The sequence below is a fragment of the Furipterus horrens genome, unplaced genomic scaffold, assembly GCF_987537825.1.
Source record: "Furipterus horrens unplaced genomic scaffold, mFurHor1.1.pri manual_scaffold_3, whole genome shotgun sequence".
NCBI lineage: Eukaryota > Metazoa > Chordata > Mammalia > Chiroptera > Furipteridae > Furipterus > Furipterus horrens.
Genome location: NW_028327173.1, coordinates 31,271,560 through 31,285,840, shown reverse-complemented (window position 1 = coordinate 31,285,840; position 14,281 = coordinate 31,271,560). Strand labels below are relative to the sequence as shown.

Sequence of the window (14,281 nt, the reverse complement as noted above, 5' to 3'; positions counted from 1 at the left end):
GGTCAATCATCTGCTCTTGGATGTTCACTAGGCATCTCACACTTAACCTGTCTAAAAGCAAAATGTTTTTTCCTGTTTAAATATGTTTTTTTAATGTAACTTTCTTCATTTCCAATAAATGACAGTTATGTTCTTCTAATTGCTTAAGATAAAAACCTTAAAATCATTTAACTTTTGTCTTTCTCTCATACCCATATTCAGGCCATTAGCACATCCTATCAGCTCTCTCTTCAAAATATATTCAGAATCTCACTATTTCTGTCTCTCCACTGCTGTTATCCTTGTTCAAGACACCATCTTCTCTTGCCTAGATTATTTTAATAGTCTGCCAACTGATCTTTTTACTTCTACCCCTGCCCACTCTGCATGGTCTTTTCTCTACCCAGTGACTGGAATGAGCCTTTTAAAACACGATAGATGATACTCTGCTCAAAACCCTCATTTCTCCCCATCTTACTCAGTAAAAGCCAGAATCCTTACAATGGGCTCTAGGCTGTTACCTGACCTAAGCTGCTTTTACATCTCAAACTTCATCTCCTACTACTCTCCCTTTTGCTGAAAACGGCCTCCTTGCCATTTTTCAAATATGTCAAGCTTGCTTCTACATCAGGGACTTTGAACTGTTGTTCCTGTCTGCCTAAACCCACCCCCCTCTCCCTGCAGGTATCTGCTTTTATAGCTCGCTCACTTGGTTTAGGACTCTGAGCAGAGTGGTTTTCCTTGTGCGACATATACAACATAGCTATTCCTCCACTCCCACAACTATCTCTTCCCTTTACTCTGCTTAATTTTTTTCCATAGAACTTATTACCATTTGATAGTTGTTTATTTTTTTGTTCTATCTTGATGAGAAATTCTTTATCCTCTTTATAAGCTTAAAGGTGGAGATATGTTCCTCATGCTTCTAAACTGTTAAGTCCCACAAATGCATGGATTGTAGATGGCTTGTTTATTACTGTATCCACCTAGAGTCATATAGTTCCTGGCACATAGTAGATGTTCAATAATATTTTTGAATGAATGAGTGCCTTTTAACATTTCTCTAGCAGAGAGGCCAGCTTACATTTATTGTGAGTATACGTGTGGGTGTACCCACATATACGGTTGTGTGGTCGGTCCTTCAATGTACATTTTATAGGAATAATTTTTCATTCATCTAAATACCTTCAAAGCATTATTTATTTTAAATCAATCCATAAATCCTGTTGTGTTTGTACTTTCACAGATCCCAACCTCATTTATCATGTATAATAGCATGGCATAGAGATATAGAGGCATATTTTTCTCCCGTTAAGTCTGCATGCTGCTATGAGAAGAGTTGAGTGGGAACTGCAGTATTTTGCTAAGATGTAGTGAATCAACTTACCTTTGTTTTAGATTATACCTTAAAGGACTTTACAAAACATTGCAATTTTAAGCTTTGGTTATAAATGATCTTTTAAGGGACCATTGGATAGGACTCAATAAACAAAAATGGTTGAAACTATTCAAAAATCAAATTACACTTATCTAATGTAAATGGCTCTTTCAAGTTATACTTTGTAAAAGAACTGAATGACGCTGAATCATTTACATACTCTGTGGCCTAAATAGTTATTTCCAAGAATTATAAGCAAATATAAAAGACAAAATAATGTAAGGTGCTAGATAAAGTACTCATTCATAAATCATTCAAGCAGCTTAATTTTCTTTGGTCATTGACAATAAGACCTTGAGTGTTGTTGGTGATTGTGTGACAAATGTTTATCATCCCCCTTTAAGTAGAGATGGCTTCTGCTTCCCTCCACAGACATACAACTACATAGCTTTAGGTCCTAAAGAGATTGTTTCTGTTCTTCCTTAAAATATATTGATAGAATTTAAGTTAGATAACTCATTCAGAAAATAAACTAAAGATACAATACAGTATTTTTTAAGTGATTCTTTTGACCTTTAATAAGTAACATATTTGTAGACAAAAGAAATAGTTGTAAAAATAACATGGTATTATATATACTGTTACACACATAATATTACATACCCTTTCACCTGTTCCAACCTCAACATAATAAAACTTATTTATTATGTGACATCAAGCTTTTATATCTTCATATGAAAGTAGTACTTTAGTAGAATTTTGGGGGAAAAAACTACAGTTGTTGTTTTGTTGTTTGCAGGAAGGGAGGCAATAATAAGTTAATAAAGATCTATCATCGAGATGGTAAATATGGCTTTTCTGATCCTCTGACATTTAATTCTGTGGTGGAGCTCATTAACCACTACCATCATGAATCTCTTGCTCAGTATAATCCCAAACTTGATGTGAAGTTGATGTACCCAGTGTCCAAATACCAACAGGTATGATTACAAAAGTTCTTGATAGCTATTCAGCAAGTCATTACTTAAGAACATCATTTGATTCTAATTTATCAGGCTTATCAGTTTTAAAAAAAGACATCTACTTAAAATTTTCTACTGAAGATTTAAGAATTTTAGGACTTATTTTGTGGCAACTATTAATAGATTTTTGCATATATTTATTAACTTTAAAAATACTTTTGTTTTCTATTTATTCTTTATTTTTAAGGTATTAACTATTTAGTGTTAACAAAAGGATTTAGTGCTTTTGCATGCTTGATATTAAACTTAGAGTAGAAATACAATTTAAAAATAAACAGATGTTAAAATTAATGTCAGAATTGTTAACATTCTTTATTTCTTTTGTTTACCTGCATAGGATCAGTTGGTAAAAGAAGATAACATTGATGCAGTAGGTAAAAAACTGCAGGAGTACCACTCTCAGTATCAGGAAAAGAGTAAAGAATATGACAGGCTATATGAAGAATATACCAGAACATCCCAGGTTAGTATATTTTTGTTATTTAGGCCAATAAGTATGCAATGTTACAGTTACATCAGATTTTCTTTAATTTGCCTGACATTCTTTAGTTGTCTTAATATCTTAACTAGTTTATGAGACTTTGTTGATATAAATTTCTCTCCCATTCATAAATCAATTTTTTATTGGTTAAGGATATATTTTATATCAGTATTAACTAGGATAAGGTTTGACTGCAAGTAACAAAAAAATAAAGTAACAAAGGCTTCGGCTAGAAAGTTATTTTTATTTTATGTATAGGCAATTCAGGGCTTTTATGGCACCTCCACAGTTATCAGGGCCTAGGGTTCTTCTGTCTTGATTCTTTTCTGTCTGTGGATTTGGCTTACTCCAATATCAGCTATGACAACTATATTCTAGCAAACTGGAAGGAAGAATAGGAAAGAGAAAGGAATGTTTCCTATTTTTAAGGCTACTTGCTAGAAACACACACCACTTCCACTTTCCTTCCACTGGCTAGACATAGTTGCAGATCATAGCTAGCTGTAGGGGAGGAGGAGGAAGCCTTGCATAACCATCAGAAGAACGAGGGATCCCGTGTTTATGGATTTTGAATGATATATTAAGATATATTAAGTAAAAAAGAAAAAAGCAAGCTGTAGAAAAATGTATGTAGTATACTTTCATTTATGGTTAAAAAAAGAAAGCATGTAGAGGGTGATATATGTATACATGTTAATATGTGCTCATAATGTTTCTGGTCAGAAACTGATACATCCTTTGGGTAGGATCATTAAGACAGTAAGAGTCCAAAAGTAGAAAACTTACCCTTTACTATATATCCTTTTAAATTTGATTATTTTTCTGTGTGCATGTGTTACCTTCTTAAAATATATAAAACTAATTGAACTAGAATTCAAGAGATTTATTTTCTAATATTGGTTATGTTAAAAATTGCTTATGTCCCTTGAGTCTTTTTTTTTAAACAATTTTATTTATTTATTTATTTATTTATTTATTTATTTATTTATTTATTTATAGAGAGAGGGGAAAGGAGAAAGAGAGAGAGAAACATCACTGTGTGGTTGCCTCTCATGCGCCCCCAACTGGGGACCTGACGTGCAACCTAGTTATGCGCCCTGACTGGGAATCGAACCAGCGACACTTGGTTCGCAGGCCGACACTCAATCCACTGAGCCACAGCAGCCAGGGCTGAGAGAGTTTTTCTATGTTTAAAGTTTCCATCTGTAAGATGGATATAATGGCACCCCCAACTATATTTGAGTGAGTGTGTATTGGGGAGAGACAGCCAGAGAATCTGGTTAAAAAAGTTCAGTATAACCACCCAAAAACATTTGTTGAATACCTAGTCTACTCATGATACTCTGCTAACTCTCTGGTTGTAAGACTTCCATTCAGTCAGATTCAGGTGGTTCTGACTGATGGTTGTTCTGCAGTTTAGTTATAATTGATGTGGTTGTAGGAGGAGGCCAGTACCCTATTTACTTGTGCTGCTATTTGATCAGAAGTCTGGACCTCATTTCTTAAACTCTCTTCTCACTGTAGCTTCTTTGCTGTTCCTTGAATATACTAGACCTGCTTCCTACCTCTGTGTGCTTGCATTGGCTGTTTCCTTGCCTGAAACACATCCCCTCACCCCTAGATAGCCAGTCACCTGGCCAACCCCCTCACCTCCTTCAAGTCTTCGCTCAAATGTTGTCATCAAAGTAAGGCCTACCTGACAACTTTATTTCAAATTGCAATTCAAATTCCAACTTTCCTTTCCCACTCTACCTTTTTTTCACAATACTTGTTATCTACTAGCAATCTATGTAGTTTATTTACTTACCTGCCCTGGCTGGTTTAGCTCAGTGGATTGAGCGTCGGCCTGCGAGCTAAGTGTCGCTGGTTCGATCTTCCAGTCAGGGTACATCAGAGAAGGAAAACTCTGACTCCAAAAAACCTCCGCTGCCTTGCGGCATACCTCTTCAGGGGAAAGGCTAAGGGAGTAAACCCCGACAGAAAATCCGGAGCCGGAGTCCCTAAGGCGGTTTGACGTTGTAGTCAACACCGGCAACTCCTGCGGCGCACCTGAACCCAAGCTGTATCGACTCCGTCTTTCCCTTGGACCCTTCAGCTGCGAAGAGAGGGGGGGTCTGCTGCATGGGCAACAGCAGACCCTCCATATTACCCTGCCCAGGCTCTGTAGCTTCAGCGTCATCACAAGATGTCGATTCAACACGGGAGGAGACAGATACCATGTCACTCCCGAGTCGGACTGCACAGCCATTCTCGGCGGTGCAGATAGACTCTTAAGAAGCTACACCATCGTCTCTCGAGACGGACAGCTGCCGACGAATTTACTTACCATGTCTGTTATTTATTGTCTCTATAACCCTTTAAACTGTAAGTTCCTAGAGGGCAGGAATCTTTATATAAGTTTATTCACTTATGTATCCCGAACACATCATATAATGCCTGGTGTATAGGGTTCAGTTATTTGATGAATGAATTTATGGAAGATAATGAACCAGAAGCACTCCACCTTCTGCAAGGTTTATGGTATGAAATGGAGTCTAGGAAAGGGCTAACCTTCCTGTGAATAGCACCTAGAAAAAATGGCCACTGTTGTATGTGGCTTTGCTTGGTATTGAGCTGCCTTTCTGCTCTCATGGCTGGAGAAAGCTGAGAAAGCTCAACATGCTGTGAACATACTTAGTAATACTGGGGATTTCACAGCAGATTATGAGTTCTGAGCAGTTGAAATGAGACTGGATTCTGGACTTGGAATCCCTGGTTGGAGAGCTGGGTGTGGGGGTTAGATTGAGGCAATCAAAAAGACACTAGTGGGTCGAAGATAGAAGAGAGCTAAATTTCTCTATGTGAGAATTCAGAGCAAGGGCTGAGCACAGACAAGCCATGAAGGCTTAAAGCTTTGGGAGGTGCAGGAGGAAAGGGAGTGATCCAGTGATTAGTAGAGGAGGTGTGCTGGGACAGTAAGTGTTAAAGAGAGATTAAAAAATTGACCTTCATTTGTAAGTGTTTTAGACCTCCTCATGCTATAGTGTTTATTAGAGTTATTCCTCTGTATTTCTATGAAATCTTGGGTAAAATCTAAATTGCTTTGATGTAAGTGAATTCTTACCAGAGAATGTGAAAGAGATGGTGTATCCTGAGCCAGAGTTGGCACAAGGTGAGAATAGACTGTATATAGGAAGAAAAGTGATAGGACTTAATGATAGATTGGGATAAGAGACGGGAACTTGGCAGTGAGATCATTGGTGGCCTTGGAAGGGGCAGGCTCTGTGGAATGGTGAGTACAGAAGCCAGAATTAGGGTGAATTGGAGTGTGAATGAGAGATGAGGAAAGAAAACCAAATAAACAACTTTTTCAAGAAGCTTAACTGTGACTGGGAGAGAATTTAGGGTCCAGGATTTTTTTCAGAGCAGTGTAGCTAGAACTTCTTGTGTGTTGATGAGAAGGAACCATTCGACTGGGAGAGCTAATGATGTAAGAGAGGCTGCCTGATGTGATGGACGAAGTACCTGAGGAAGGAAGAGGAGGTGAGACCCAGGGAGCAAGTGAATAAAAGGAGGAGGAAGAAAGGGGGTAGATACAGGTAGGTTTATAGTTTTGGTGGTAGGTATAGTGGCATTGTTTATGGGGGAGCTGCTGCTTTGGCAGTGATGCCAAATACCTTTCCGTTTGCTGTCCTATCTACCAATGCATATACCAGTGTTAGTAAAATGTAAATTTTTGGTGTTTTCTTTGAAAAAAGAACACCACAAATACTTGAGCTTCCTTCCTCAGCCAATCCCCTTGTGTTCCAACACTACTGAACAGTTGTGTATCCCTGAACATCCGCTATTATTTCATGTACATGCCATCTATGTGCAGTGCTGGATTTCCCCTCTACCCCAGTTCTTTAAGACTGAGCTCAGATATTGCCTTCTCCGTGAAGCCTCTGTAAAACAATGAGTAACTAATTCGCCCTGCTTGATTTCCTCTATTATGACATGAAACAAAATCTATTCAAGTTTAGAAATCTGTTTCACCCGTGTATTCCAAATCTTGCTCTTTATCACCACATGGTATTTTCTGTACAGTGGGTTTTCACTAATCATTTGTTGAAATTAATCAGTGCTGGATAGTTGAGGAATTATCTCATAAGCACCAAAACTTTAAAAATTGTAAACATTCAGGATAGTAATCTATCTATACCTTTATACATGTTTCTTGACTTTCTAAAGTAAATTGAACAAAATCTAATCCTCTTTGAAGGTTTTAGAGGGGTCATGAGTCAGATGCCAAAGTCTACAAATGCCCTCAGAGCTCATTGAAATGTATGGGACTACTTACCCTAGTGCTGCAAGTCTTCGCCTACTGGGCTTTTGTTTTATGGAGTTTTTAGTTTTTCATCTTACTCTGCATCTGATTTTAGCAACTATTCTTCCCGTTTTCATTTTCTGCTTCTAATCTGATTAATCTACTGATGAATCTGTTTGGAAAACTACATGCTTTAGAAATGAAAGTAAGAATAAATACTTTAAAGGGCTCTTCTGGGAATAAGGCTTTGTATGTTGGTTCATGAACTCCTCTGCTGTATCCACTCACTCCTTCAGCATCTTTTGGGGGTCAGCACTACAACAGGTGCAAAGGCAAAACTTCATTATTGTCTTCAAGCTGTTCATGGTTAATCCCTCTTAGCAACACAGAGGTCTTTCTGTGGTTCTCAGCTATATTTCAGGTAATAGTTCTTTTATTTTATTTTAGGGTTTGAATAATACATTGGGCATATAAATAATAGGAATAGGAGTTAAATAAAGGGCCTTGTTTTTAGCCCAGAGATTTTCAACCAGTGTACCACAAAAATTTTTACTTATTTATTTTTTAATCCATAACCGAGAATATATTTATGGATTTTAGAGAGGATATGTTTATTGATTTTATTGATTTGAAAGAGAGAGAGAGAGGGAGATTGACATTGATCAGTTGTCTCTCATACACTCCCCAACCAGAGATCGAATCCGCAGCCTAGGTATGTGCCCCAACAGGGAATCTAACTTGCAGCCTTTTGGTGCACAGGATGACGCTCTGACAAATTGAGCCACCTGGCTGGGCCATAAGCATTTTTAAAGCATGTAATACCTGACTATTTAGTTAGAGGCACTGACCTCTTTTACCTTAGATGGTCAAAAAAATGACAACAGCCAATACAATAATAGCCATCCAGTGTGAATGAATCAAAATTATACCTATTTTTTGTCAGATTAGCAAAAAATATTTTTTTTGGTGTGCCACAGAATTTTAGTAATTAGTTTATGTGTGTCATGAGTTGGAAAAGGTTGAAAATTGCTGTTTTAGACTTCTGAATTATCTTATATGGAATTGTAACAGAGGTACAAAAAAAAAGTTAAGAAAATGAAACGTATGTCTTTTATTTTTCTCTCCTATAGGAAATACAGATGAAGCGGACTGCAATTGAAGCTTTTAATGAAACAATTAAAATATTTGAAGAGCAATGTCACACACAAGAACAATATCGCAAAGAATACATAGAGCGATTTCGTAGAGAGGGGAATGAAAAGGAAATTGAACGGTAAATCTGCCTAATACCTACAAGAACATTAGTGATACAAGATGTCTTTTCTTTCCCAATAATCTCTGTTGTGTTTGCTTTTACCCCTCAAACTTCACATTCCTTCCATGTGGAAATACTCGCTATTCCCAGTCGTGGCATCAAACTGAAACTCCTCTTTTCTGCATTCTTTCTCCATCCTCCTAAATGTTAACTCCTGCTCACCCTTTAGGACTCAGCTTAGACATGACTTTCTCTAGAAAATCTTCCCTGACTCCCTAGACTGATTTGGAGGCTTTTTGTTCCTACCCCTACAGTATCTGGTTCTGATCCCTACTGTAACGTTTACTCACTTAACTGCAAGCTTGTTGAAAGTAAGGATGTTGGCTTATTTTCCCTGATAGTTATAGCATCTGTTATGATGCTGGAGAGTACATAGTGGTGCTTATTGAATATTTGTTGAAGTGAAAATCAACAGCAGCAGTCTGAAAATAAACTGGTAGTAGAACAAGACCATAGGCAGGAATGGCAGACTGACTATTGCAGGCAACTGCAGTCTTTGTGATCATCAGGTTAAAAGATGGTGAGGGCCTGAACCAGAGCAATGGCAGGAAAGAAGGTGGAGTTAATGGAAATGCTGAGACCTTAAGGCCTGAGTAGGAATGATAGATGTGGGATAAGTCAAAGATTATTCCTAGTGACTAAGGAATATGAGTCACTAAGGGGTGGTCTTATTCACCAAAATAGAGAGTATGTGAGGGGAGATTGGGGTTGGAAGTAATGAGTTTGAGGTTCCTGTGAGGACCCAAATGGATTTGTCTAAAACGTTATTGGATTTAAAATTAGGTACAGAAAATATTTGGGAGGCATAAGTGTGTAGGTGATAGTAGATGCTAAAAATTAGATTACATGGGGAGAATGAACAGCATGAGAAGTATTGGATCCAGCAAACAGAAGAATATTGTAAAAGCAAATTTAGTGGAATATTGGAAGACTGAACCAGATGACAGTGGGTTGAGGAGTGAAGAAGTGGATTACAAATAAAAATGAATCCTATGCAAGGGAAAAGTAAAATTATTTCTCATGTTAACACCAAAATGTTAGTGAACTTCTGTGTGCAAAAGAATAGGGCTAAAGTGCTGTGGGGCAGTATGTTCAATGGTTGAAACCAAGTGGCCTTGATTGAGTTACTTAAGTCTTTGAGCCTGTTTCCTGCTCCATAGCTGTGGATAATACCTTGTTGAAATACTATGGGAATTAAGTGATACACACACACACATTCATGATACAGAAAGGCATGTTTGTGTGTGTATCTTGGCATATACTATCAATAAATGAAAACTATTAATAATGAAGAAATAGAAAAGAACTTGTAGTTGAGTTGCAAAGGGAAGTAAAGTAACATGATGTTGTTTTAATAGTAATATAAAACCACAAATTGAATGACAAATGAGTAGTGTGAGCAATTGTTGCCTTAAGGGTTCAGAGCACGGCAAAACTTTGTGGGTTAGAAAGCTTATAGCCATCATGTACTGAGTACTTACCAAGCTATATCAGGCATTGTGTAGTCCTTTTACATGTTTTACCACATTTAATTTACACAGTAACCCAGTGAAGTAGGTACTATTTAAGTACCCATTTTAAACAGAAGAGGAAATGAAGGCACTGAGAATTTAAATAACTTGCCCATAGCCACACAGTAAGTAGCAGGACAGAGATTCAAACTTAGGCAGGCTGACTGTGAAGCCATTGCCCTTAACTGCTGTATTGTGTTATCTTTTGATATCATACATATAGCTTGTTCAGTCATAACCTGATCCAAAGCCCAAACAAGGTCATCAGGATTCTCTCTCATACTCTTGTCTTTTGGTTCCATTTTCCTCTATGTTGGCTTTGTCCTCAGGCAGGCTTCCTTATGTGATGGCAGTATAGCAACCAGGAGTCTTAGAATCACCTAAATACTCGTAATTTAGCAAGCCCAGCAGAAGGATCTCTGCTTACTATATAGTTCTAGCAAAAGTCCTGGAATTGCCTCTCATTAGTCAGTTTGGGTATTACTGCTATTCCTGAATCAGCAGTCACTTTGGCCTGAGGGTATGAATAGGATGGAATGGAATACTTTTTATTTCCTTTTTACTGAATTTATTGGGGTGACACTGATTAACAAAATTGTACAGGTTTTTGGTGCACAGTTCTATAACACATCATATGTACATGTATTGTGTGTTCACCACCCCAAGTTGGAATGGGATACTTTTATTGTACAGGCTAGGTTGTGTGGCTGTTCATCCGTGAATCTGAGATGGGGTAGGGAACCCATCAGGTGCCATCAGGGTGCTATTACCAGAAGAGTGGGAATGGATATGAGCCAGGTAAAAACAGCAGATGTTGACCACACTTAAGATATTAGGATTGTGCTCACTTTATAGAATGCTTCTCTCTGGCTCCTATTTTAGCCTTAACATGTCAAATATTTTCACAGAATTATGATGAATTATGACAAATTGAAATCACGGCTGGGTGAGATTCATGATAGCAAAATGCGTCTAGAGCAGGATTTGAAGAAACAAGCTTTGGACAACCGAGAAATAGATAAAAAAATGAACAGTATCAAACCTGACTTGATCCAGCTGCGCAAGATCCGCGATCAACACCTTGTGTAAGTAGTGTGGGCCTGTATGGGAGGGAACCACCAGCACCAGATTACTACTGGCACTAGAAACAGAGAGGTAGAAGAACAGATTTGTCACCAAGAACTAGACAGTGAAATTGTAAGAATGTAGGAAAGCATTCCTGTTAGTAGTAGGGGTACCAGAGTTTACCTAAAGTGGGGGCAATGTAGAACTCTAATCAGTACAAATGCCTTGGAAATCTCAGGGGTGGCTGTGGCATGAGTAAAATTCTGTTGCTTAAAAAATACAGAGCAATGTTTGCCTAAAACACAGAAACCAGAATCAGTGGTAATATAGTAGAACCACAGAAATAGAAATTATTCATCATGGGCACAGGCAAGGACACTAATAGTGCAGGCCTATAGATAAGTGTACAGAACAATCTGTTAAAGGGTTTTTATTTTTAATAAATGAAATCCTATATTTAAGTAACAGAAATGTGTTGAAAGCAGGCATGAAAGATAACTTTATCTGAGGAGTGCAATCCAACTTTTTAATATTATGAAAAACTGTTCTTTAGCTAGATATAGGGATATTTTCCAAATATAGATTGAAAGATATATTATCAGAACAAATTGTATGGGTTATGTTTTTAGGACAAATGACAGCTTCAAAGAGAAAAATCCATGAGAAAGCAAAATATATTAGGTTTAGTTCTAGGTAAAGAATAGACTGTTATGAAATATGTTGATGAGTTTCATGCATGTAAAACAACTCAGTTCAAACTCCTGGCAGGAGAAGATGGAGTAAAGACCTCTGACTGTATTTTCCATAGATGTCAGGCTCTCTGTGAGAGAACGGGAGAGGGAATAAAATACAAGCTTAGAAGTTGAAACAGTGGCTGTTGAGTTTCAGTAGTGGAAAATTTAAGGTGATTGTTTTGGGGTCAAACAATTACAACTGCACTATGCCAGGTAGTTTTTACTAACACTCCTCTCTAGATATCATTTCAGTTTGCTAATGTGGCACCAAAAAAGTCAAGCAAGTACATATTGCATACAGAAGAGGTTTGGAAACAAGGCAAAGAGGTGCCCTTGTCTAAAATCAGGGTGTGTCTACTCTTGGAATACTTAGATGGTTCTAGTCACTTAATGAGCTGAAGAAATGAGCAAGAAGTCTTTCCCACAGACCAAAGGACTGAATAGAAGCGCTTCTTTGCCCTGGGAAGCAATGATGTTTAGAAATATACCATCCCAAGGGGCATGAATAAGTATGGCAAACTAGAACTTGAAAGTTTCTTTAATGAGTTAAATGAGCTAAATATAAAAGAGTTTTGACAGCATTATGGGTGTAAGCCATGACCTGCAACTGAAGACAATTAGGGTGTTTAGGGAGACCCAGACAAGTCTTAACTTTTGGAAGGGTTGTCTCAGGGAGGATAGTCCAGTGTTTCTAACAAAGACAATGCTAGGATTGGTGGGCTGGGCCTGTTCCAATGCTGAAATTGTCTGGTCAGTCCTGAAGGAGTAGTTGTAAAATGTGTGCTGCATGCTGAGTATGCTCTCTTTGGTACTGTTTTGAATTGTGCAGTACCTAACTAGAGACTCATTAGTTCATCAAGCCCCCTTTGGGTGTGGACATTTCCCTGACTTCCCACTGCGTAGCCTACAAGGATTTTATGAGATTATCTGCTGATATTCCCAGTATACTGTTTCTAGGATGTTCTTGAGAGCTTAAATATTGAACTCCATTTCTTAAACATAGAATAAAAATTTCTTAAATATAAAATCCTTTAAAATTTCTTTTTAGAAACAGGAGTTTGGTTGTTTGTGTGCAGTTCTTTTTTATCAGGAGTTAGTTTTTATGATTACCATTTAGTTTACTTGGTATTAATAAACTTAAATTCATAAATTAAAAATAAAGGATAACTTACCATAACAATACAGGTACATTAATGATGAGTTTTAAATAATATGTACTAGGGGAGTTTGCAGCTAAAAGAGTTCTGTGGAGGATTCTGTGTTCTCTTATTTATTTATTTTTAACAATTTTATTGAGCCGTGACTGGTATAGCTCAGTTGGTTGGGTGTCATCCCGCAAAGTGAAGGGTTACAGTTCAATTCCCAGACAGGGCACATGCCTGGGTTTCAGGTTTGGTCAGGGTGTGTACAAGAGGCAACCAATTGATGTTTCTCTCTCACATCGATGTTTTTCTCCCTCTCTTTCTCCCTCCCCCTCTCTCTAAAAATAAATAAATAAAATCTTTTAAAATGTTTATTGAGATATAGTTTACATCCCATATAATTTTCCCATTTTGAAGTGTATAATGCAGTGTTTTTATTATATTCACAGATTTGTGCAACCATCACCGTAGTCAATTTTGGGACATTTTCATTACCCCCAAGATAAACCGTGTGTTCTTAACCTGTCACCCCCTATCACCCTATTCCCTTTGGCCCTAAACAACCACTCATCTGTTTTCTGTCTCTGTTGCCTATTCTGAACATTTTATATAAATGAAATCATGTAATATGTAATCTTTTGGGAGGAGCTTCTTTCACTCAACTTAATGTTTTTAAGTTTCATCCATGTGTAGCATGTATCAATACTCCATTTCTTTTTATGGTCAAATCATATTCCATTGTTTGGATATGCCACATTTTATTTAACTATGTATTCATCAGTTGATGGACATTGGGGTTGTTCTAAATTGGGGCTGTTATGAATAAAGCTGCTCTGACTATTTGTGTACAGGTTTTAAAAAAATTATTCTACCTGGCTGCTGTGGCTCAGTGGATTGAGCATCGGGCTGTGAGCTAAGTGTCGCTGGTTCGATTCCCAGTCAGGGCACATGACTAGGTTGCACGTCAGGTCCCCAGTTGGGGGCGCGAGTGAGAGGCAACCACACAGTGATGTTTCCCTCCCTCTCTTTCTCCTTTCCCCTTGCTCTAAAAATAAAATAAACAAAAAAATAAATTATTAAAAAAAATTATTCTATTACATTTGTCCTAGTTTTCCCCCGTTGCTCTCCAGTCCACCCCCGTTGTACACAGGTGTTATATGGACATGTGTTTTCAGTTCTCCTGAGCATATGCTGAGGAGTGGGACTGCTGGCTCACGTTGTAACTCTGTGTTTCATTGAGGAACTGCCAGGCTTTTCCGAAGTGGCTACTGCACTGTTTTTACATTTCCACCAGTGATAGTCTGGTTGTTTTTAAGGTAGTGAATCACTCCTTATTTTAGCTTATAAGTTAAAATTTTTAAAACTGATT

The 14,281-nt window shown here is 37.6% G+C and overlaps 1 protein-coding gene across 1 annotated transcript in view; it reads left to right on the top strand.

Annotated features, from left to right (window-relative positions):
* The window catches only part of PIK3R3 (phosphoinositide-3-kinase regulatory subunit 3), a 70,490-nt gene that overhangs the window by 40,730 nt on the left and 15,479 nt on the right, over nucleotides 1-14,281 (top strand). The window contains exons 4-7 of the mRNA XM_090269375.1: nucleotides 2,157-2,337; nucleotides 2,717-2,842; nucleotides 8,276-8,418; nucleotides 10,880-11,056. Of these exons, the coding sequence (XP_090125501.1) occupies nucleotides 2,157-2,337; nucleotides 2,717-2,842; nucleotides 8,276-8,418; nucleotides 10,880-11,056 (627 nt within the window). The remainder of the gene's footprint in view (nucleotides 1-2,156; nucleotides 2,338-2,716; nucleotides 2,843-8,275; nucleotides 8,419-10,879; nucleotides 11,057-14,281) is intronic.